The 22,257-nt window shown below is 41.2% G+C and overlaps 1 protein-coding gene across 8 annotated transcripts in view; it reads left to right on the top strand.

Moving 5' to 3' along the window:
* MCC (MCC regulator of WNT signaling pathway) overlaps window positions 1–22,257 on the top strand; it is a 208,639-nt gene that overhangs the window by 83,506 nt on the left and 102,876 nt on the right. Inside the window, exons 1-2 of one of the 8 annotated variants that reach the window (XM_080572778.1) lie at window positions 11,440–13,790; window positions 14,121–14,276. The exons of 6 other annotated variants lie outside the window; for them this stretch is intronic. In XM_080572778.1, the coding sequence (XP_080428904.1) occupies window positions 13,611–13,790; window positions 14,121–14,276 (336 nt within the window). In that variant the 5' untranslated portion in view covers window positions 11,440–13,610. Of the gene's footprint in view, window positions 1–11,439; window positions 13,791–14,120; window positions 14,277–14,349; window positions 14,812–22,257 lie in introns of those variants that run through there. One more of the 8 variants, XM_080572782.1, reaches the window with a different exon arrangement.

Raw genomic sequence — 22,257 nt, 5'->3', positions numbered from 1 at the left:
GAAAGACAGAAGTGAGCTGAAGAATGGAAAACGGGGACTAGCCTTCCTTTGCACTCTCTCAACACAGTGTGAAATGTTTTTGCTATTCAAAGTCCAGGAAAACACTCACCAGGAAAAGACGGGTGGATATATGCTCATTTTAGAAAAGAGCCAATTGCACACATAGAGCACTGCATCTGTTAAACACCGACAGGAGAACCTTACAAATTACCCCATGTGTATGTGCATGAATGCAAATGAGACTCCTCAGAGAACACTTCGTTATCATAGAGGTGTGGCAGACTTCAGATTTGAATTTACTAACGGAACGATACTAATGGCATCCTCTTTTGAGTCACCACCCCTGGAAGTCTTCAAGGAACATGTAGATTTAGAAATTAGTAGCATGGTTTAGTGGCGGATTTTGTGCTAGGTTCGGGGTTGGACTAGATGGTCTTGGAGGTCCTTTCCAACCTGAATGTTTCTCTGGTTTTAGTTGGGACTTTTTTTTTTTAAAAAATATACTGCTAGTACATCTCTTAACAATAAAGACTATACAAACAGAAGGAATATCTCTATCAAAAACATGGCAATGCCCTTCAAATACATGCACAACCAACCCTCTCTCCTAATGTTAGCCAAATTCACATAGGTGCTGTTTCCACAGAATGTTTCAGTGCTGGGATAGGGGCAGAAATTAGTACTGAAAATCATTCTTCTGTTGCTCAGTATGTTCTGTGATCTGCATGTGAACTGCCCCCTCCTTGTGAGTGACTGAAATGTAGACCTCCCGATCACTGAACAACTGTACGTCTCGGTGTTGATGAGGAGAGGTGTTACAGGCCTTAGGGAATTTTTGGGTGAGTTACCCCCACCAGAATGGGAGTCTTGCTTTGCTACCAGCTCACATTTAAATGCCTCCTGAGGGAGGAATGGCAGCTAGTAGCAGGCTGTGTGCATTGTCCTTGTGTGAGAATCATTTCTGATGGTGGGAGGTCAGGAGATCTAGGTGGGTGCACCAAAACCTCTTGTGAGCTGTTTGATTTATGTGGGTATACCCAGACAGGCGGTGTTGGGTATTGCCAGTGCCCTGGCAGTGTATGGTTTCAGAACAGCTTTCTAGGAGTCAAAGTTTCTCTCCACTGAGGTGAGATGGCTCTTAATGGGTATTGCCCTCTGTTTATGTAGTCACAGGGAGTAAGTACCATGCTCCTGAACACTCTGAGAAACCTCAAAGTGATGTGTTTCTCTTTGGTAAGGGAAAAATCATGATAGTTGCACTTGAAGTAAGTTCTTTTCAGATACGTGCTCAAATGTGTCATTTGTCTGCTGGTATCTCAATGCACAGATGATAAAATCTGCTACTCAAAATCCTTTTGGAGTACTTATTATATTAAAGCTCATGAACAAGTATGTCTGTGATCTCGAGTTAACATGTGAGAACATCAGCAAAAAACTCTTTTTTTCTTTTTTTTTTCCCTAGAGCTTTAAGGACTGTAGTTATTACCTCCTTTTGAAACATGGCTTGAAACAGACTTCTTTGTTTCTGTTTGAAAACCTGCTTACCAACAGAGGATTCTGTCAGCGTGTCTGGTTCAATCCTTCTCCGTATTTTAAACGTTTCTGAATAAAAGTTGGTAGCTTATTGTCTTCCTTGCTTCATTTATATGTCATTTATATCATCTTTTTTATTCTCACTTTGGTACTGCTGTTTGGCATTAGTGAACACTGGTGCTGTCACAGACTGGCAGCTCTTCCAATGATACCGTGTTTGCGTGGTGGTTAAACTTCTGCTGACACAGTGTGCTAAACACATGAAGAAAACTTAATACTTTTGGTAAACAGAAATCACCTCGGTCTGGTGTGTTTAATGGAATTGAGATTTAGCTTTCAGTTAATCCACCTGGGGCTGAATTTTGACAGGGGGATTCACAGTGCTGTTGCATAGCTTGCTGGTCTTCTTGACATAGTCTGTGTTAATCACGTCTCACGTCTCCCTGTGTTCCAGGACTACTAGCAGTACTAATCTTGTCAAAGAACGACTTAGAGTAGGAATGACTAAAATATTCCCGATAGCAGCCGTGGTGGTCTCAGGGGCCTGGTTCATTAATTGGAACTTCAGGGAATTTGAGAAAGGTGTAAAACTATCCCTTCCACACCTATTAACAGGTCTTTTATCTGTGTTTGTGCTGCTGAGCTGCACTGGAAAAAGCCCCGTGCAGAATCTGTTCTTTATCTCTGTGGATTAGATTCTCCCTTGCAGCCCTGGCTCTTATCCTGGCTGTGGTAAGAAGCTGCACCATTCTTGGCACTCCAGTGAAAATCTTCCTTCTGTAGGCACAAGTCTCCCTCCCCTGTAATGTTCACCAGGTGGTTTCATTTGATATTGTCACTGAATTGGTAGCTGAGGCTGCAGCTGAACGGAAATAGCTCTTGTGCGCATCTCTCTCCTTTTTTTTTTTTTTCTTTTTTCTTCTGTAAGATTCTCTGCTCTCTCTCAAACATGTATTTTTAAAACCAAGCTGTCCCTTCTCCTTTCACACACTGCATGCCTGGCTGACTTGATATATGAAACCTGTACGATGATGTGTTCCCAGCTTCAAGGATTTTTGAACTCTTCCAAAATCCCGGATCTTTTCCTCTGTGCTTTGCTGTGACTGCTACCAGATGTAGATTGTATTCTCTCAAAAGAAAATACTCTATATAAAACTACTTTTCTTTCTCATTCCTTCAGTGTTTACTGCTGAACCTCTGTGCTGTTTACCTATCTAAATCCTAGTGATACCGTGGTAAAACCTTGGTGTGAATGCTTTAAGTACTCCTTTTCACTTTGCTGATTGATCTCATCACCTGCTTCTTCTGCTGTACTGTGTTCAAGTTGCGTTCCCGTTCCTCAGCTTCAAACTCCTGAAGGGCTTTTCTTCTGTTTTCTTCTTCTCTTCCTCTTCCTCTTTGTGCTCTTGCAGATTTTTTTCCTTTTCAGTCAATATACCCCTGGAGTTTGTTTATCTTATTGAAAACAAGCAGCACTTAATTTGAGGGGAAATGGCGTGAAAGAAATTGTTCTTGCCCACTCAGGCAGCAGCCAAGCAAGCTGGCATACAAGCCAAGCAATTTGGCATGTGTGAGGAGGTGGAATGCTCTAGGCAGAAAGTAGGAGAGGGGCTGGCACTTCCCTCTCTGAGAGGAGAATTTCTGTTTCGCTGGTGGCAGTTCTGCTGCTGGAGGCTTATGCTCTTGTGTCCATAACGCGCTGCTTCCATCTGGGCTCAATCAGCCCAAAGTGAGGGTCTGGAAACATCCTTGTGAGAGTGGGATCCAGCAGAGGGACGTTGAAATGGAAAATCTTTGATTAGAAAAATGAGCTTTTGGGGCTTGTAGAAATGTAAATTGATAAATGAAAAGGCAATTACTTAACCCGCACTGAAGGGCCATCAGACTGCATCAGACCAGAAAGCCAGCTACGCCAGCATCTGATTTTAGATGGTGGCTGAAAACAAGTGCTTGTCCAGAAGTGAGACACCGTAAAACGCTGCTACCCCCTGCCAGCCATGTGCATTAGGAGACTTTCTGAGCTAGAGCTTTTCTGGGAGTAGGCAGTTCTGCTTGATAGTTCTTGGAGGATTTTTCATGCGTTAGTAGAACCGTAAATTCTTTGAATTCATGTAAACTTCCAAGATCAACAGCATTTCAGGGCAGTTGTCCCAAAGCTTGATGGCATATTGTGTGAGGGTTGCTATTTGTTTTTGTAGAGCCTGGCATCTGATCATTTCCAGTGTTACAACTTTATTTTTGCATTGTGAGACAACGAAGACTCAATCCTCAATTTTCTTTTCCTTAACAGTTTGTACTTTAAAAACCTTGTCTTTATTTCATGGCTCAACCATCACTCTTTTCATACTCTTTACAGTTTGTTAAATTATTTTTCTTGCGAAGACCTTGGATTGTTCCTGATGTCCATCCTGTTTTATTTTTAGCTCTCTAATGTCTTTGCATACCTGGGTTAGGTGTCACTTAATAGCTTCACTCTCAAATTAGCATATTCTTTGCATTCATTCAATTATTTTCACAGAAACATTTTTAAAAGATTTTCCTAACATTTTCTCCTTATTTTATTTTACACTTACAGATATTTTTTCTTGTTTTAACATGTGATTGTTTGCTGTAGTTTTTCATCCTATAGACGTTTTCTAGTTTAATAAAATGTTTTCAGTTCCCACTCCTTGAGGAACAGACCGTATCTGTGCTTTGACTCAACAGATGCAGGTGAAAAATGGGGTGTGGGTTGGACTTTGCTGTTACTTTTGCTAAAACAGAACGAAAAGACAGATTGTAGTTAAAAAAACCACCAAAGATTAAAAACAATGAAAAATGACTAATGTATCTGCTGTAATGTAAGGTGATAGCCAAAAGCCTCTAACGAGAAACCAGTTATCAACTTCTGAGTTTCTAATTTTAATTGCTTGTGTTGTAGGAAGCTATGGTATTACTGAGACACAGCTTTGTAACATTGCATGTCCATAGTTCACTGGAGATCATACTGAATCATCTTAATGTTCTTCATAACAGCTTTGGAACAAACTGGGCACAGGAGGCTCCCTCTGAACACCAGGAGCGCCGCTTTGCTGTGCAGGTTACCGAGCACTGGCACAGGCTGCCCAGAGGCTGTGGCGTCTCCCTCCTTGGGGATCTTCAAAAGCCCCCTGGACGTGGTGCTGGGCACCCTGCTCTGGGTGGCCCTGATGGAGCAGGGGTTGGAGCAGTGCTCCCAGAGGTCCACGCCAGCCTAAGCCCTGCTGTGATTATTTTTTTTTTCAAAGGGCTAATGTTATGATGAAATATTAACATGGTTGCATATTAATCTGGGGAGCTGCTTATACCATTAATAAAGATTATACCAGGCACTGCTGGGAATGGTGTAACTGAGAACTATTTAGCAATGGAAGGAAAGAGCAATAGGGGTTAATTATGTCAAAGAGCTTTAGAAAAATCATTTACTTTTTAAAGATGTAAGGTTGTTATCTCAGATGAATAACATTGATAGGAGGGGAACTTGGTTTCTTTAAATAATTTTATTAAAATATTCTGAAGTAAGGTTAATGTGGCTGCTGATTGGAGGAAATATGTTCAGGAGCCAGGGTGCATATAAGTTTTAAATCTAGTGCATATGCAGACAAATCTGGTTTACATTCATGGAAATACTGAAGTAATTCTGGAAAAAGTTTTGAGACAACGTAAGAGGAAAATCAGTGGGGAGATATCTCTGGAATGGTAACTGTATACTCATGCAAAACTGTAAAAGGGGGAATAGCTTTGTGACATCAGTGAGAAATTGACTCTAAAATGGGGCTGTTTGTAAGGGGAAAATATTTTTGCAATGATAATTTTGGGCAACAAATTTGAGAAATTGTATATAGTGCTTCTGGCCTTGATTTAGGTTTAGGTTTAGACTAGAATCCTTTTCCTCAGTGTTGCTTATATAATTGAAATATAACTGAACTGAAAAGGTACAGAAGCTGTAAGGATCTCAGCTTTCAATAACTGTAGTAAGGAGCATAAGAAAAAAAAAGATACCAAAAATGCAAGTGTAGAATTTACTCAATTACCATCTTAATACTTTACACCTGAGTAGACCATGTGATATGCTCTTAGTAGATACAGTGGATATATGTCTACATGTAGAGTATGCCAGCCTCTTGGGCTGCAAGTTGAAAGCATTTATAAGAGATTGTTTTAAGCTCTCAGTTGCGCTGTCAGGCAGAGCAAGTTTTTACGTCTGAGGCTGTCCATCCATCACTGAGGCTGTTGCTGTCTGTAGGGAGACCTGGCTCAGCTGGACGTGAGCAGGGCTTCTCAGCCTCCTTGTTTGCATGGCTGTGTGTTGGTAGAGCCAGAAGCTGGGAATGATTCATAGGCAGCAGTGGTGGCTGAGGAGCAGGCAGGTATGTATTCCTGAGGTAACCAGAGAGGTCATGCCAGGAAAGAGCTGCTTCAGCTGCACCACCTGGCTCTTCCTGGCAGCGTGAGTCAGAGCCGGGAGCCCAGCCTCCTGCCCTCCTTCCACTGCACAGAAAGCAGACAGCCCTAGTTTTCGATATGACAGGATGTGCTTTCGTGTTTCATTATAAATTCCTAATGGAGAGGAGACAAGGCTGTTTCCACAACAGCTGAAGTAATTCCCTGCAGCCATCTACCTTACCTGGTTTATCCCATGATGACTGAAGCCTTCATCGCCATCATCTGTGAAAAAGCTTATATGCCAAGATATCTGAACTCCAAAATGCGTCCTTTTTGTGGTTAAGATGGTGAAAAAACAGCCTTGTTTTTCAATCATTCATCTATTTAAGACTGTTTTCCCATCTGAAATGCGGGAAACAGTGTGATATCATGGAAATATGGAGTTGGTGTGACTTAATAGGATTAAAAAAATATGAGAAGCTGTAAGATAACTTGGATAACTTTTTGTAATTAAGTCAGTGGCCTGTGATAACAGCATTCTGCTGGAAACTCCTCCCTCAAACCATATTGCCTGTTGGCCCAAAAAAACACATCCTGGTTTGCTTAAGGATTACATGCTCTCTCATGTGCTCTCTCTATGTATATTTTAAAATAAAAATTATAAGCATGAAAATAGCATTTCTGCATAAAAAGCGTTATGCTGACTCTTGTTTACTAAAGGATTACTGTATTTATAAAAGAACAAACACAGCCGTTGTCTTCAGTTTATACACTTGTGAATTGATGATGTCTCTGATAAATGCTGAAAACATTCTTCAAAAGGCTGAGTGCAATGTTGAACAGGGGTTAGGCAGAAGTGTCTCTAGAATACAGACTACAGGGACCTGAAGTGCTGTGTCCTTCAGCATGATGGGTATCACATTAGAAGCTGCCAAAAAAATGTATCTGAACATCAGCAAAGTAGGAAAAAGCCCTTGTGTTTAGTTAAGGATTTTATCATTGTTTTGGTATCTGTATTAATTATCTAGACCATCTGTGTAACTCAGAAAGAAAACTTGGAATGTAAAAGGCAGATTGTGGTTTTGTTCCAAATCTTGCAAAAACACTTTTGGTTTTAAAACTTGACGGGCAGTGGTGGTAGTGATAGATGAAGCAGAATTGAATATAGCTTCCTCGTTAGTTCATATAGCACGAGAAGAAAGAAAGCAGAAAAAAACCTTCTCTTTAACAACAACGTTAAGTTGTTGTCACCTGAGGATGCAGAGAGAAAACAATGCACCAAGTTAGAAGGTGCAGTTGCAACATTGTTGGTTTTCCAACTCCAATCACACTGTAGTTCTTTTGACTTCACTTTCCAAGCAATTTGCTGCCGTTCTTCCAGAAAGTTTTTATTGCATGAAGTGATTTGGCAGACAGGTACAGTACACAAAAACTTTGTCTAATGCTTGCTCTGCTGATTACTGCTACACCTGAAAGGGCAGGAGAGAGTTAACCTGAAGGTAGATTTCTGAGGCAGACCACTTCGATTACTTTCTTTGGTTTTGATTTATGATAAACACGGAAGGGGAGCATCATGAACAGAGTATGTGTGTAGGTTGCAGCCATAAAGCTAATATATTTCTGGGATAAATTTTCTCATTATGTCAGTACTTGTGGGTAGAGATTAGGTATATACAGAACCTAATTTGGTGAAGAATATGAACACTTGAAATAATTTGTTCTTGTCAAGCCAATTGGTTTTGTCTCTGTGACACAAACAATATGTTTATACTTACAAAATATATCTGCAACATAAGTCTTACTAAAATGTTTGTGTTGAAACGGTAGGTGTCTGCTCGTATATCCGAATAATTTATTTACCTATGTCAAAAACAATCAGAAGTTAAATGAATGTTGGTCTTGGGTTATTTCACTTAGGTGTTAGGGCTTTGAACACCTTGACTTGAGAAAGCAGTTGGAAACCCACAGCAGCCATGCTGGAGAGCTGCTTTGGATCATCCATGGGGTGTAATGGTGACACAGGGTACAAATCTGACTGAGGAGCAGCACCCATTATCCGTTCTGACGCAGGGAGAGAGAGCTGCTGGCATTATGGTTGCAACTATTGCCATTATCTGACCTGCAACACCCTGCTAATGCCCAGGTGTTACATTGGGTACCTGCACTTCACGGGGCACCAGACAGATATCTGCTCTGCTGGAGAGGGAACTAATTTGGCTGCGCTGAGCAGTTTAACAAGGGACTGCTCTGTCAGCACAGCTGTGGGCTGGTAGAATGTGTAGCAATAATGTCTGGATCTGGAAGAGGATGTCGCTCCACACTCTGAGAAGTGTGCTTGGGAGGTGCAAAGCCTACCTGATGCAGCATGCTTTGAATTAGCATTGTAGGTGAATGTTTCAAAATGGATCTGGCAAAACCAGTGCTGATGAGTTACCGTATCAAACTTGTCACAAAGGCAACTAATTGCTAGGTGGGGTTACGTAGCTTGTGTTGTGCAGGAGGTCAGATTAGATCATCACAATTTCTTCTGGTTTTAAATTCTGTGACTCTAAAGCAAGCAGTTGTTCCATGCAATCACTGTCCATACTTGTTTATCACTGGCACACCCAAATCAGCTTGCATCCTTGAGTGGCTCACAGTATAATAGAACTGCCTGTTTTCCAGGGCGTAAAGTGCTTTCACACAGGTCAGTGTGGCAAGCAAACTGAAACTTAGCTCCATGTCATGCAAGTATATAGTTTTTAATCTGGGGGGAGAGAGGAGACTGAAAGTTACAAAATTTCGAATTACAAATTCAGCCGTTCTTGACTAACTTAAGCTAAATCAGTTGAACCTGTTGTAAACTGAGGTTGTGCTTCGCTTAGATAGGTTGAGAAAGAGGTGTAGTAGAAAGACACACTCAATTTAAACCAGATTTGGATTGTAATCATAAATCTATGCATAGAACTGTAATATACAACATACTGCATCAGTTGCTAGATTTCTCTGGTTTTCACTTCCACCTTAAGTCTTACTGCAGATCTTTTTTTCCAGGTAATGCACTGAGAGTATATCAGTCACAGACAGGCTTTGCTGAGAGTATGTAATGGCAGAATTTTGCCCATAGATCCTGGAATAGGAATGTGTTGAGATTTTTCACACACGTTTAACTAGATATCTTTGTGTATATATAATGCAACTAATTCTGTGTAATTGCTTAAAAATGGTGATATTTTATTAGAACATGTCAATATCATTCCATTTATTAACACTAGGAATTTGTTAAGAAAGGAAAATATTGTTTCCTTGAACTTAAATGTTTTGTCTCTTATCAACAAAAATGTCAGCAATTGAAGTTTCTGATCAATTTGCAGAAGTGTGTCTGTTCTGTTTATGTCATTTATGTGTGTTTTGCAGAAGAATGCACTACGCAGAAAATAGCTTGCTTAGACATTGATCAGATTTTTGAACTGCCATTTCAGGATGGATAATGCTTTTAACTTGTCTTCACCCATTGTCTGAACAAGATGTAGAACCAGTTTAAGTAATTATGAATGGATAGGGCTTGGGAATGGGGTGTACAATATTTGCTTCCACTTAAAGCTTTCCTGAGTTTGCACTACTTTGAGACTTTGCATCAGTGTTTGACGTCTGTGTTTACGTAGTAGTTCTTTTCACGTAGATGAGGAGCTGACACTGATGCTCAATTGCATGAACTTTATCAATGGGCAGAGTTACCTTCTTAAGTGTCCCCTCAGCCCCTTCAGAAAGAAAGGAGAAAGAGAAAAATAAAAAGCCTACATGCCCAACTTATCATGCATGTTTGATTGACGGGCATATAGCTGAAGTAACACAAAACTAGCGACAAAACAGAATGGCCAACTTCCAATAAACTGTTGCTGCGTGAAAGCTTTTTGTATTACATTGGCCATTTTCAAATGAACGTTTAGTCTGTCTCCATTATTGGGCGTTCAGAGTACAGGTCAGAATTGGCCAAAAGATAGGTTCAATCACGTGTATTTGGAATCCTTGAAAATAATGCCTTTTTTTGCAGTTGAGATGTGTGTAAGCAGCCCTATACTTGTGCTGGTAAATCCTCAGCTCTCCCTTTGTTTTCACACGCACTGGTTACAGGCATGGATTTTGCTGTGCATGCAACTTCAGGCTAAATCTGAAGGGACGAGTAGCGGAATACTAACTTTTGTTTGTATGAGAATTAGTGAGAGAAAGTTAAAAGACTAGGTTTCAGACAGTTTGTATGCATGGAATATATAGAAGCTATTAATTAAATGTAGGTATATAAAAATACAAAGGAAGACATTAATTATTGAAGAAGTTGATTTGTTTTTTTAGCCTACGTGAGTTAATTTTTAGTTCTGCAGATGGAATCTATTGGTCATATTTAGTGTGCCTGGTTAGTGTTACTGCAATGCTGTCTACTGTATTTGTGAGATGTGAGGCTCTCCACGCCTTGAGTTCACTGCTTCCTGGAAATAGTTGTTTCGCCAAGCACATTGCTTTGTGAGGAAGGGACGGGAAGGCGTGATTTTCAAAGCAGGACAGGATTGGAATGCGTGTCAGAGCACTGCCCACATTTTAATAAGGTCTGAGTCAGCACCACTCCAAGCTCTTAGCGCCGTGACTCAATTTATCTGTCTTAAGGTACTTATTTTTATTTGATGCAGTTCAAGTAGATTCACAAAAACAGGTAAAGTAGATGTGGGTAGAGTGATTGTCATGTAATATTAGTTAGTATGCTGACAACTGTACTGTAGATTTCTCTCCTTTCTTTGCAAGGTCTGGGATAGGATGATAAGTCTGAGTGTTTTCCTCAGTCAAACAAATACTTCATTTGAGATGGTATATAAATTCTACTCAACAGAGGTCATTAGAAAGTTACTAAGGAGGCTTATTTTTAATGGAAAAATGTATAAATACTGAACTCAGTGTTATCTTTGATATGTTCCAAACATTTTTAAATGTCTTTCCGACAGATGGTCTGCATAGCTCTTCTCTGGAAACAGCTATGCCATTAAAAGCAGGAACATAAATAGGTCAGATGAAGCTGCTAGGTGTTGTAATGTATCAGAGCACCCGGCATAACACAGGCTTTTGGTGCAACGCCACATCTTTTTTATTATTGTCTGAGGAATATGTTGCAGCTTATCCAAAGGAAAAATTGTTTATAGAGATGTTGAGCTGTTGCTTATGTTGTATTTTTCTCTGACACCCCTCACTGTTTTTGCTTATATGGTTTGGATGGATATTTGCTGTGGTTTGGCTGCATATTGATTTAGTTTCTCTGAAACAAAAATACAGATTTAAAAAGTAATGATTAAAAAAACCACACTCTTTAAAATCCAGTTTGCCTTTAGAAGAACAGGGTGAAGTTTTAAAGTCTGAAAATAATAAAAAATAAATAAATTGCTACATAATTTATTTTTGAGGTTGCCATTTCTGCAAGGTGCCCAGGGATTACTCTGGCATTACTATTTTACATATTTGTTAGCTGTAAACAGATATATTTTGGGTGAGTGGGGAGGTGGTTATAGCTACTTACAGCTTTTAGGGTTATCATTACTGGTTGGCAGGATGCCTGGCTGTGTCTTCTATCAAGTATTTTCCAACTGTCTGTGCTTCAGAGGCTCATCCGCCATAACCCCCACACTTGTGTGCTCATTTACTTTTGCTGTTATGTTGTACAATAAACGTGAGGTTTTTACCATTTTCCTTCACAAGCTCTTTCTAATAGTAAGGGAACTGGTTGCTTCTGGTGGCATAGGCTACCACCAGGAGCACCCACCTCTGGTCTAATTCTTTAAAAGCGGTTTTATTAAAAGTGCTTTAATGATGTCAAGATGCTGATCGGAAACTTGAGTCTTTGAGGGTACGTTTAAATATGAAGATATCAGAGTTTTTCACTTAACTAACCAGGAGGCAATTTAGGCAACTTTATTCAGCTGTTTTCAGTTAGTTTGTTATTTATTTTTAGCATAAAAGGCAAAGAAAGAAAAAATAAATAAAAAAGGAGGCTTTTGAGCATGCAAGTGTCAGAATTAAATAAATCCTGAGAACTTGCACATCATCTAAACCACCGTTCTTTTAAAAAACATCGCAATTTGCTGATGAACCCAGAGCAGCTCCCTGGGGTTAGGAGGCATGCTGTTATCCATTATGAGGAATGGAATGGGAAGCACAGCTTCATGTGAACCACAAGTGCACAGCTCAGCGGTGGGTACGGCACTTGGGGCAGAAGCAGAGTCTGAAATAGCCTCAAACAGAGCAATTACAGCAAAATTACGCAGAGATATCTGTGCCCTTAATATTGCCATAGTAGAACAGCAGAAGGACTATGTGGTTAACATTGTATGTATTAGACATAATCATAATAATAATAATGTAATGCCAAAAGCTTGCAAGGCAGGACTGTTGTAGAATGTATATGGAGACAGTGACTTGGAGTTAAACCTGTGATTTCCATTCTCTGGGGAGCTGAGGGCAAGAGCTCTGAAAACAGTATGTCCGCGGAAGCTCCATGTCACTCAAGATAACTAACAGACATTTTTTGTGAGAGTGTTGTCAAATAATTCATTTTTTAATATGCTTCTATTCTTAAAGGAATGAACAAAATTTAATGTTCTTTACCATATTCAATCCAATTCCCAGTTTACTTGCTTATAAAAGGAACTTATATCTACACAAAAGTATTCATACATTCCAGGGTTTAACTCCATAGCCATAAGTGTATGAACTTAGTGAATACAGTTGTGAGTAAAGTAGCTCAAAACTGAAATTTGTCATTCATCTGCAAACCAAACTTAATCAAATTTATCATCTAGCCAAGTGTTGCCAATTAACACAGTTTTTCTACGAGGATTTGCGCAAGAGATGGGCATTCTCTTGTAAATGATTGACTTTTCTAGAGTGGCTTCCTTCCGTAAGAAAGCACTTAGAAAGAAGAAAGCTTTTGTACTAATCCATAGGGAAAGAGACGAAAATATTAGTCTGACCAGGAGATATTTGCCTTTGTAGGAAGGGTTGCAGGCAGAAGCAACAAATAGCATGTGCATTTTCTAACAGAAAGCATCATGTGTGAACAGTTACACAACAGTCTACATTGCAACATCCTAAAGATGGTTTTGCTGTTAGGGTCTGGAACCCAGGATTTTATTTGGAATAGATTTTAGAGTGATTGCATTTGTGGGCTGAGTATTGATAATGATGTTTTATTGGTCTTCTGCTGAGCTTTGGTATCAGCATACATCCTGTATTTGTCACGTTTTCTTTTTTAATTAGTGATTAATGATATTTATTAATAGGTATAATTTTTTAAGAGCTCAAAATACTTCCCAGAAAAAAACAGAATGTCTTCCTGTGTGCTTTTGCACTTCTTAGCATGTGTTGGATGCCCCTTGGTTGATACAATCATATGATTGAATTTGCTTTGTTAAATAACATAGTACTATTTTGTCAAAGTGCTATTTAGTACTGTGAAAATAGATGGATATACATTAATAACCTGTTTACAACCTGAGACTTTTGTGAGCTGTAGACTGCTTTGTCCTGTGTTATACTGCATATTTATTACTGTAGGTTTGGTTCTTGGGAATTTACTACAAATGTAAGTACCTGAAAATAAACCTTTTGCCAAGCTGGAAGTGCGATAAGCAAAGGGAACACTCCAGCCTCCGGAGATGGTCTGTGAAGTACCATTGAGACGTAAAGTAATCTGTGGTTTGGGTCGTCCTGAAAGCTCTTACTGGTATGAGGTTAGTCTCAATGGAGATGTCCGGCTGTCATACGATCACCGTGTGCTGCCGGAGAGCAGGGAGGGTGACTCAGTTGTGCTGGAGGGAGGGAAGGCAGAAGCTGAGGTACGTCCTATACCACAGGCACTGAGGGTGTGAAAGGAGCTGATGTTCATTAAGCGGGACTGATTAAACAGTTGCAGAGTTTGTTAGGCACAAGATGCCCTGTTCACTGCTCACGGAACAAGTAAGCAGTGCATTAAGGTAAGGGCATGGCTCTTCAGAGACAGATGTTGAAGCTGTGTCGGCTGTGCATGTGGTGTGGTGTTTTTAAGTGCAGCCCGCTGCTTCGCTGCTGGGAAGAAATTGGCTGCCCTGTAACACGGCATTGTCAGAGGAGCAACTGGAATGCAGAAATGCCTTTGAACTCAGGATGCGTTTGTTTTTGCTTCCCAGGCAGTCAGCATCAGTGTTTTTGAACAAAAGGGAGGAGGCCGGTTACCGCAAGGTTTCCTGTTCGTGCGGATAAGAAGCCCTCGCGCAGAAGCAGGAAAGCAGGAATTCTCGCAAATAGGCAGCGCCGGGCTGCAGGCGGTGTCGGCGGGGCGGCAGGTACCGGGACGTGCCCTCGGCGAGGCAGCCAGGGCCCGGGGGCAGCCGCCGAGGGGCCGCGGGGCCGCGGCGGGACGAGGCCGAGCGGGCGCAGGGGGACGAGGCGGCGGAGCCCCGCTGCCCGGCAGCCCTTCCGGCGGGGCGGGGCGGCGGCAGGCCCCGGGGGCCGCCTGTCCGTCCGTCCTGGTGCCTGCCCGGCCGGCCGGCCGCCGTCCCGCCGCGGCGAGGTGAGGGAGGTGGCGGCAGGGCCTCCTCCCGCCTCTGCACCAGGCTAGGAGCGAGTGGTCGGGTCGGCCCGCACCGCCGCAGGACCGGGAGCAGGCTTGTAAACCGTGAATGCTTTGTCTCGCTCGTGTTTGCCGGCTTGTGTTCCAGAGGTCAGCAGCGTAGGTAACGCGGAGAGGAAGTTTTAGCGCCGCTGGCGGCGCTGGGTGGTGATTTAAGTGGCCTGGATGTATAGATTTCAGAGCTGCGAGATGCTGGACGTGGGAGCTGCAGCAAAAGAAGTGAAGGAGATCCAATATTGGACATGCAGGTGAGAGGACTTACGTAGCTGAGCTGACCGTAGAAACCTTGGAAATGGGGAAGAACTTTGACTTACAGGAATGGTTAAATCGATCAAGGGCCTAGAGTGTGTACAAGGAAACTTTTTGCTCTCAACAGAGTAAACCAAACAAAACCTCACCTCGTAGCAAATCCGTTCTTTCCTTTGAACTGGAGGCTTTTCTGTAGCTTTCAATCACCTCCATCCAGATAACTAGAGAGAATAATAAATAAAAAATAAAACAGGAACAATAACAAGCTAATTTTATATAAAACATTCAGAAAAATTTTACTGCATTTTTGTAGTGGAAGGAGGTACAGGATCTTGAATTCCTGTAAAATGCCGGTTTCTTGCAAGTAACTGTGTAACAAAGTCTGTCTGCACTGTGTTACAGTACCATTTGAAGTGAATGTGGTGTTGACAGCATTTTAAGATGGCTTACTTTTACCTGAATATAAAAAGTTTATACCATTAGATTTTGATCAGTGTTATAGGTGTATTGCTAAGTTGAGACACAGCAGAGGTCAGTGGCAAGAACAGGCCTGTTTTCAATTATCGGTCCTTTTAATTCACATCACTGCTTTTATTGTACTGCCAAGTACAGATTGCTTGTAAATAGCATTTTGATATGAGCCTACCTGGCAGTACTACAGAAGAGCTAGAGACAAATAAATAAGAGACCATACCTAATTGCAGTAACCATTAGCATTTAGATGATACATCTGATTGCATTGGATTTGGGGGAAACTTAATGTCTTCATGTTCTTACCTAGAGTATAAGCTTTTCTGGACCAGGCTGTGTAGGTGTTTTCAGTGCATGGCAGGGTCTATGCATAGTGGTCTGTTGCAACAGATAATGGTAATAAAGGCTTCTGATAAAAACATAGATTATTTTTTTTCAGTAAGCATTCTGCTTTTAATCTCAACTAATGTGTACAAACTGTTGTTAAAACCTTAACCTGTTTCCACATTGTTTGTATACATTAGATTCTTTTATTAGAAAACAAAGCAAACTTTGGCATTCAGTTCTTGAGCCGGGTAGTAGAGGTGAGCTCCAGCAGCCTGTAATGCATTTGCTTTATTTACACATTATAAGAAAGGCTGCATAGGAGAATGGTTAAAAAGTTTTCAAGACTCCTGGAACCCTCTCCATTTGAACCCTCTCTATTTCATCGCAGATATGACAGCCACAGAGCTCATGAGAATTGGAGCAGGAGTAGGAAGGGGGTGGGGATGGTACGTGATGTGCTAAAACAGCAGTTCTTGCTAACAAGTGTCGAATAAAGAAAGTAGAAAAGAGGGTTCATTGCACCCTCTCCTTCCATCTGTGTGTTAGGGTTAATGTGTCTGCGCTACATCCAGCATTTCTTGTAAACTTCATTTTTCACTTTGAGTTGGGCAGCCCTTCTGCAGAACGATTCAGACAGGACCTCTGCTTTGCTAAGTAGCTGTCAGTTGCTTTGGGAGGCTCAGGCAAGGCAGAAAGGATTTGCAGTGCAGGATCCTCTTCTCCATTTACTTCTCTTTGGCAGAGCTCCTTTCCTGTTGCCGAGGAATTTGGGGGGGAGCTGTGTTCAAAAACATGCTCTTGGGAAATCTACTCCTTTCTTTTCTGAAGGTACCCGTATTTTAAAAATTAATAATCGTAAATAAAATCTTTTTTCCGGCCTGGTTCTCGAGTTTGAAGGCCTTTCAACAAGTATGATATGAGAAAGACGTATAGCAGCCTTCCCCTTTCACTGTATATTTCTCTGACATCATCTAAGTAACATTAAAAATGGTTCTTTTCTTATACCTAGCTTACTGCTTTGTTTGTGCAGTCCTTTCAAACTACCTGACATGTTTTATTTGTTCTCTTTTTTCCACTTCTTTTAGCTTTTGGAGGTGCTTGGGCTGCTTTATGTTAGCACTGTATCCATCCTATATGAATCACTATACACTAAAACTTATCAATACCTGTGGTATGAAAGCCATGCCTGGTTTTAACCAAACTAGCTGTCTTTTTGCTGTGTTCCTTTTCTTCCTGTTAATGGAAGGTCTTTCCCAACTTTGAGCAAAAATGGGAGGCATGATGAGTACAGCACTTCTGCTGCTCTAGAGATGTCACACTCCCTATTTATCATTTTACTAATAAGTCTGTTCTCCACCATGCATCAGCAGTGACAGAAGTTCAAACCCATTATTGACTTTGCTCATTGCTGTCACAAGGGCAGCTCTTGTGTAGACAGGACTCAGGTGTTCTTATTTTTAACAGTACGTTGACCAGTCCTGCTCACTATTGGAAGATGACATGTTTCAGATTACCTCAGTCCAAATACAGCAGGGAATAAGGAACAATTTTAATCCTCCATGCAGAGCATTTTATTGACTGTGTGTTGTCCTTACTTCCTCTGAAATTTAGAATTTTAGTCGATAATAAAGACAACACCTCAGATAGGTTGTTTTTCTTATTCAGTGTGGCAAATCCTCCATTTCCAGCCCAAATACACACATTATTGTTGCTATTAGAGAGCTCCTTTCCCTTTGTCATTGTGTAACACTATATCACGGTGAATAATGAGAGCTAGCATGTGTGATCTAACACTTCAGCCATGTCCATGGCCCTTCCTCTTGTGCATTCTCCCGTTTCCGTCTTTGCACTCACTGAGTGTTTTCCAGCTGTCTCCAGGACACTTGTCTGACTGGAGTAGCAGCCATGCACATCTTGAGACCCTGGCTTGCTCACATGCTCTGTCTTCCATGAACTCCCTTAACCTAGTTCACACAGTCTCTCATTGGGAGACGAGATAAAATTTCACCTCCCCATAGTCTGGATGCTCTGGGCAGCATAAGCATCTAGAGGCTAGAAGCGTGAGATCACAGCCCAGTAGCACGTTGGCTCATTTCTCACGAGGGCCACCATTCTGCTTTACAAAATACGGATAGACTATGCTTACTTTTACACCATGAAGTTCCAGAACTAAATTTGGGGAAGTCTGTCACAGTCCTACTTATGTGACAGCTTTTTTTCTCTTCTGGGGGATGCATTTAGTAATTCAAAAAAGAGGGAAAAGCAAGCCATTCCCCATGCAACACCTGAATAAAACACCTGTGAAGACAGAATCAAAAAATTACCACAGCAACAATAGAGATGTTTTAAGCTGAGTGGTGGTGCTTGCTAGAATATGAAGACAACAGTGTTACTCCATGATGTTTTAGATATCCTAGGGGGATGTGGCAACAGTCAAAATGACCAAAGCACAACACAGGTATTTAACAGAAAGATGTGCTGGGGAGGAACAAGTGGCAAGCTTCAGGAAGAATCTCGTTCTGAAACAAGCAGAATTAACCCATTGAGAGTGGCCAAACTATGGGTTTTTCCCACTCCAGTGGAGATCAGGCAAAGAGAGAGATTGCTGATAGGTTTCTGACTAGTGATGTGAACCAGCATGAAGAGAAGGCACAAAGTAGCACAGTGAGGTGTGTCAGCAACTCCAAACCCAGTGCAGGCAGGAAATAGCAGGATAGACCAGTGGGATTACATGAGGTGCAGGTACACACCAAAGGGAAGGTGATAGATAACAAGGAACTCAGCTCAATCTGTGACCCAGTGAGATTCCATGTGACTCAAGAAGGACAGTCAGCAGGACAGTGAAAATGCTCATCTCCTTGAAGTGCCTCAGCTGAGAGAGCCTCTGAAGAAGCCTTTCAGAAGGGTTTCTCTGATGATGGAGACAGCATTTTTCCCCTGCATCTTTGTGTTGGGGCTTTGTGACTGTTGCATGTTAGTTCCATGCTCCTGACTGAGAGCCACAGTTCTTGGTCATAGAATCTCCTGGGCTTGTTTCCTAAACAGTGTTTGCTTGGCTTTCTCTGTGATTTCACAGTTAGCTTTGCTACCATTTTTTGTCTGGTTGTTTCTTCTGTTAGAGCTTCTGTAAGAGCAGAGGTTTAATTGTAAGGATCTGAAAGAAGCTTTATGGCCGTGGCCCCTTTTTTCTCCAATAGAAGACACCTTTTGGATATGGCAAAACTCATTTCGTGTGAGTTCTGAAAAGCTGCAGTGGACGTGACCTCTATGTGCTATGCCCGTAAGTCATTTTATGTTCTGGCCGTTGCAGAATAAGGAACAGATTGGTATTTGATGATTTTCCAAGTTGCTTCTCTCTGAAATTAGTTGTGCATTAGTCAGACCTGCAGAGGCAAACCTCATTCTTGCTGAGTTGGATTACAGCCAGCATGAAAGCAGCAAAGTCAAAATCACTCATTTAGAAGTGAACTCCCTCGTTTTTTTAAAGCTATTTTTAGGCGATTGTAGAAGTCTCCTCTGCTGGCACAGTGCATTTTCCTGTAGTTCAGTGAGTTATATAACATCTCGTGTTTTGGAAAGTTCATTTTAACAAGCTTCTTAGCACATCTTTTCAGTTTATTTAGGTAGAGTTAAAAAAAAAAAATTGCTAGACTTGCTTCCTGCTTTTTACTAATTCATCTGCCTTCTTTGCCATTCTTGTTTTAATCATTCATTGAACTGAATTTAGCCTTTAGAGTGGTAGAGTGGTTTGTAAGAAGAGAGAGGATCAAGATGCTGTAAATGGTATGGATTCTTTCACCTGGGAACACATGGGATTGCTGAATGCAGTTGAGCACAGTGGTGGGTTGACCCTCTGGCGGCTGAGGCCCCATCTCATCGCTTGCTTGCTGGCCCCCAGCACCGTGGGGGAAGGAATCAGAAAGGCGTGCATTTTCAGGGTGTCTTCTGTGACAAGCCAGAAGTAACATCAACCTAAGGCAAAATCAGAAGAATGCCAATCAGAACTACACTTGGCTTTGGGGTGAATGGGTTTACATGCTTTCTTGCAGCATTACTCATTTAAGACAAGTATGACTGTTCTGAGGAATTCAGACACAATTGTTTTGTGCTTACTGGATGTCTTTTTTAAGAGAAGTTATTAGTGTATGCATGAGAGGTCATAATACAGTAATAATGATCTTCTGGTACAAATCTAGTTGTGCTGTTACATCTTTATTTTAGTTATAAATTGTTTGTTGTTGTTTTTTAAGGATTTAGATAAAAATAATTCCATACCTTCATTTTCTCTTGGGCTTTTCTTTTTTTCTTTATATATATATATATTTATGTTCTGAACTTAAGAGATCTGGAGGATTAAATGCAAGGACAGTTTTTTAAGATACCCTAGAAATATGCAACACTGGCTGTGGCAAAAGGCCTCAGTGATGATTTCCCTGCCTGTGCAGGATTACTCTTTACAGTATCTTTTAGAACCTTTTCCAACTCTTCAGCATGTTTTAAGTAATGGAAATTCAAATAATGGTAATTCGAAAATGTCTCCAGAGATTGTTAAAGCAGAAAAAAATCTTATAGTCAGAAAAAAGTCACAATACACATTCCTTTCTTACTCTTCCCCACCTGAGACCTTGTGGGCCAAAGTGCATTTCCTCACTGGGTCCCTACCCTGGAATTAGCTGCCCGTGTTCACTATCATTAACCTAGATTATGCACCTCAGCCTCATGTGTGCCTCACAGATGTACACGTCCTGTTGTGATGGGCAGGTAGGCAGACACACAAAGCAATCATTGGCTTTATGATTTTCATTGGTTTGTTGTTGTTTTCTGAATTTCCCACAGTACATCAGTCTTGGCTTAGTATTGAGTTATTCAGGACTGGATGGATTATTCCAGATGGCTTCTTACCTGAGCTGCACTAACAAGAGGTGTCACCTTCTTGACTCGCTAACAGTACCCCTCCCCTAAACTGCTCAAGGTGCACTTCTTTTTCCTGCTTCTTCACTTCTCACTTTCTTCACTTCTCTGTGCTTCCTTCAGGGTGCTCCTATATGCTAACTTACTCTTTGTTTAGTATTCTTCCATTTTATATTACCTGGCCTTTTTTCAAATTCATCTTAATTTCCAAACCGTCTTTGTAAATCTTCTGTATTGTTCCTCATCAAACTGTTTCCAGCACCACCCAGTTTACTCTTATTTGCAGATGTCATTAGTTCATTGTTAGTCCCCTTTTATAAATGGTTGCATAAGTTAGTTAAGATGGGGACTGGTCACTTAATACCCCTGCACAGCTTAGTATCTTGTTTGTTTCCTGTATTGTGGCACTGTTTTTGTGCAAGAACAAGTTAATCACATTTGAAATGAAGTATTCATGAGACACTGACATAATTTCTAGTAAAATTGAATGCATTTTACCTACTATGGCTGCAAAATCTAGGGCTTTTCTGTTTGTTTGGTTTGTTGTTGCTGTAATAAAGCAGTGGTGGCAGAACGGAACTGAAGCCACTTCCTACTGTAGTCTTGTTCCATTTGTATCAAGGTACTTGGGAAAACTTTTTCACGACTACTTCATTTTTTTTTCCCTTCTGTCATCTAGGCATTATTGGTGAAGCTGTTTAGCTAATATATAAAAAGCCAATGTTTTTAAATCCATTGTGCCTTGTACTGTACACCTGTTACTTGCTATGCCTGTTATGGCTATATCTGCAGCTTGGAGCCTCTCAGTACAACAGAGATGAGTGGGCCCAGGGGAGGGCTGCCAAGATGATCAGGGGCTGGAGCACTTGCCCTGGGAGGAGAAGCTTGCTCTGTCTAGGGAAGGAATGGCTTCAGGCTGATATACAAGAAGCCCCCGAGGCCACAGGGGGTTATTGTGAAGATGGAATCAGGCTCTTACTGAGGTGCATGGAGAGAGGGAGCATAGACATAAAGTGAAATGGGACGTAACTGAATATATGGAAATTGTTTTCCCTGTGAAGGCAGTTGAGCAGGCGAGCTGGTTTCTTGGAGTTTGTTCACTCTTCATCCAAGGAGGTTTTCAAGACCCAGCTGCACAAATACTCCTGGTCAACCTTGATGCTGCAGTGAGTGGTAGACTGGACTAGAGACCTCCCGTCCAACCTGAGAGGTCCTACTGTTCTGTATGATTCATCAGCCTGTACCACTGCTGATCTATCAGACCACTTGTGCCACAGTATTTGCTTCCCAGTTTACATAAAAGTACACTGAATGAACTCGAGTTTCGTAGGTCATCTAAACTCGCAAGTTGCATTTCCAAACATGTCTTACATACACTGGCGGATGTATTTTTATCTACTGATAGGTGCTTTGTAAGGAACTAATTTCCTTTTATTTTAAAATGAGCGTAGGAATTCTTTTTGTCAGCCGTTCCTGTATTTCCGTGATGTCTGACAACAGAGCACGTTACCATGATTAATTTGTAATAGAAAACAGGGTGTTCTGAAACAACTGCAGGGCTTGCATGAAACATGAACAAGTTGGAACTAACGTAAGCTATATCTATTATTTCAATTCCCCTCTGATGTTCTGCTTTCTTAACTATAAATAATGTACAGCCCCTTTACATCCTTTGTTCTGAACACAATTCAGTGTTCTGTGCTTTGTTCTGTGCTCCGTGTAACTTGCATGTATCT

This window comes from Anser brachyrhynchus, assembly GCF_964034855.1.
Source record: "Anser brachyrhynchus genome assembly, chromosome: Z".
Lineage (NCBI taxonomy): Eukaryota > Metazoa > Chordata > Aves > Anseriformes > Anatidae > Anser > Anser brachyrhynchus.
This window is presented reverse-complemented; position numbering and strand designations above follow the sequence as displayed.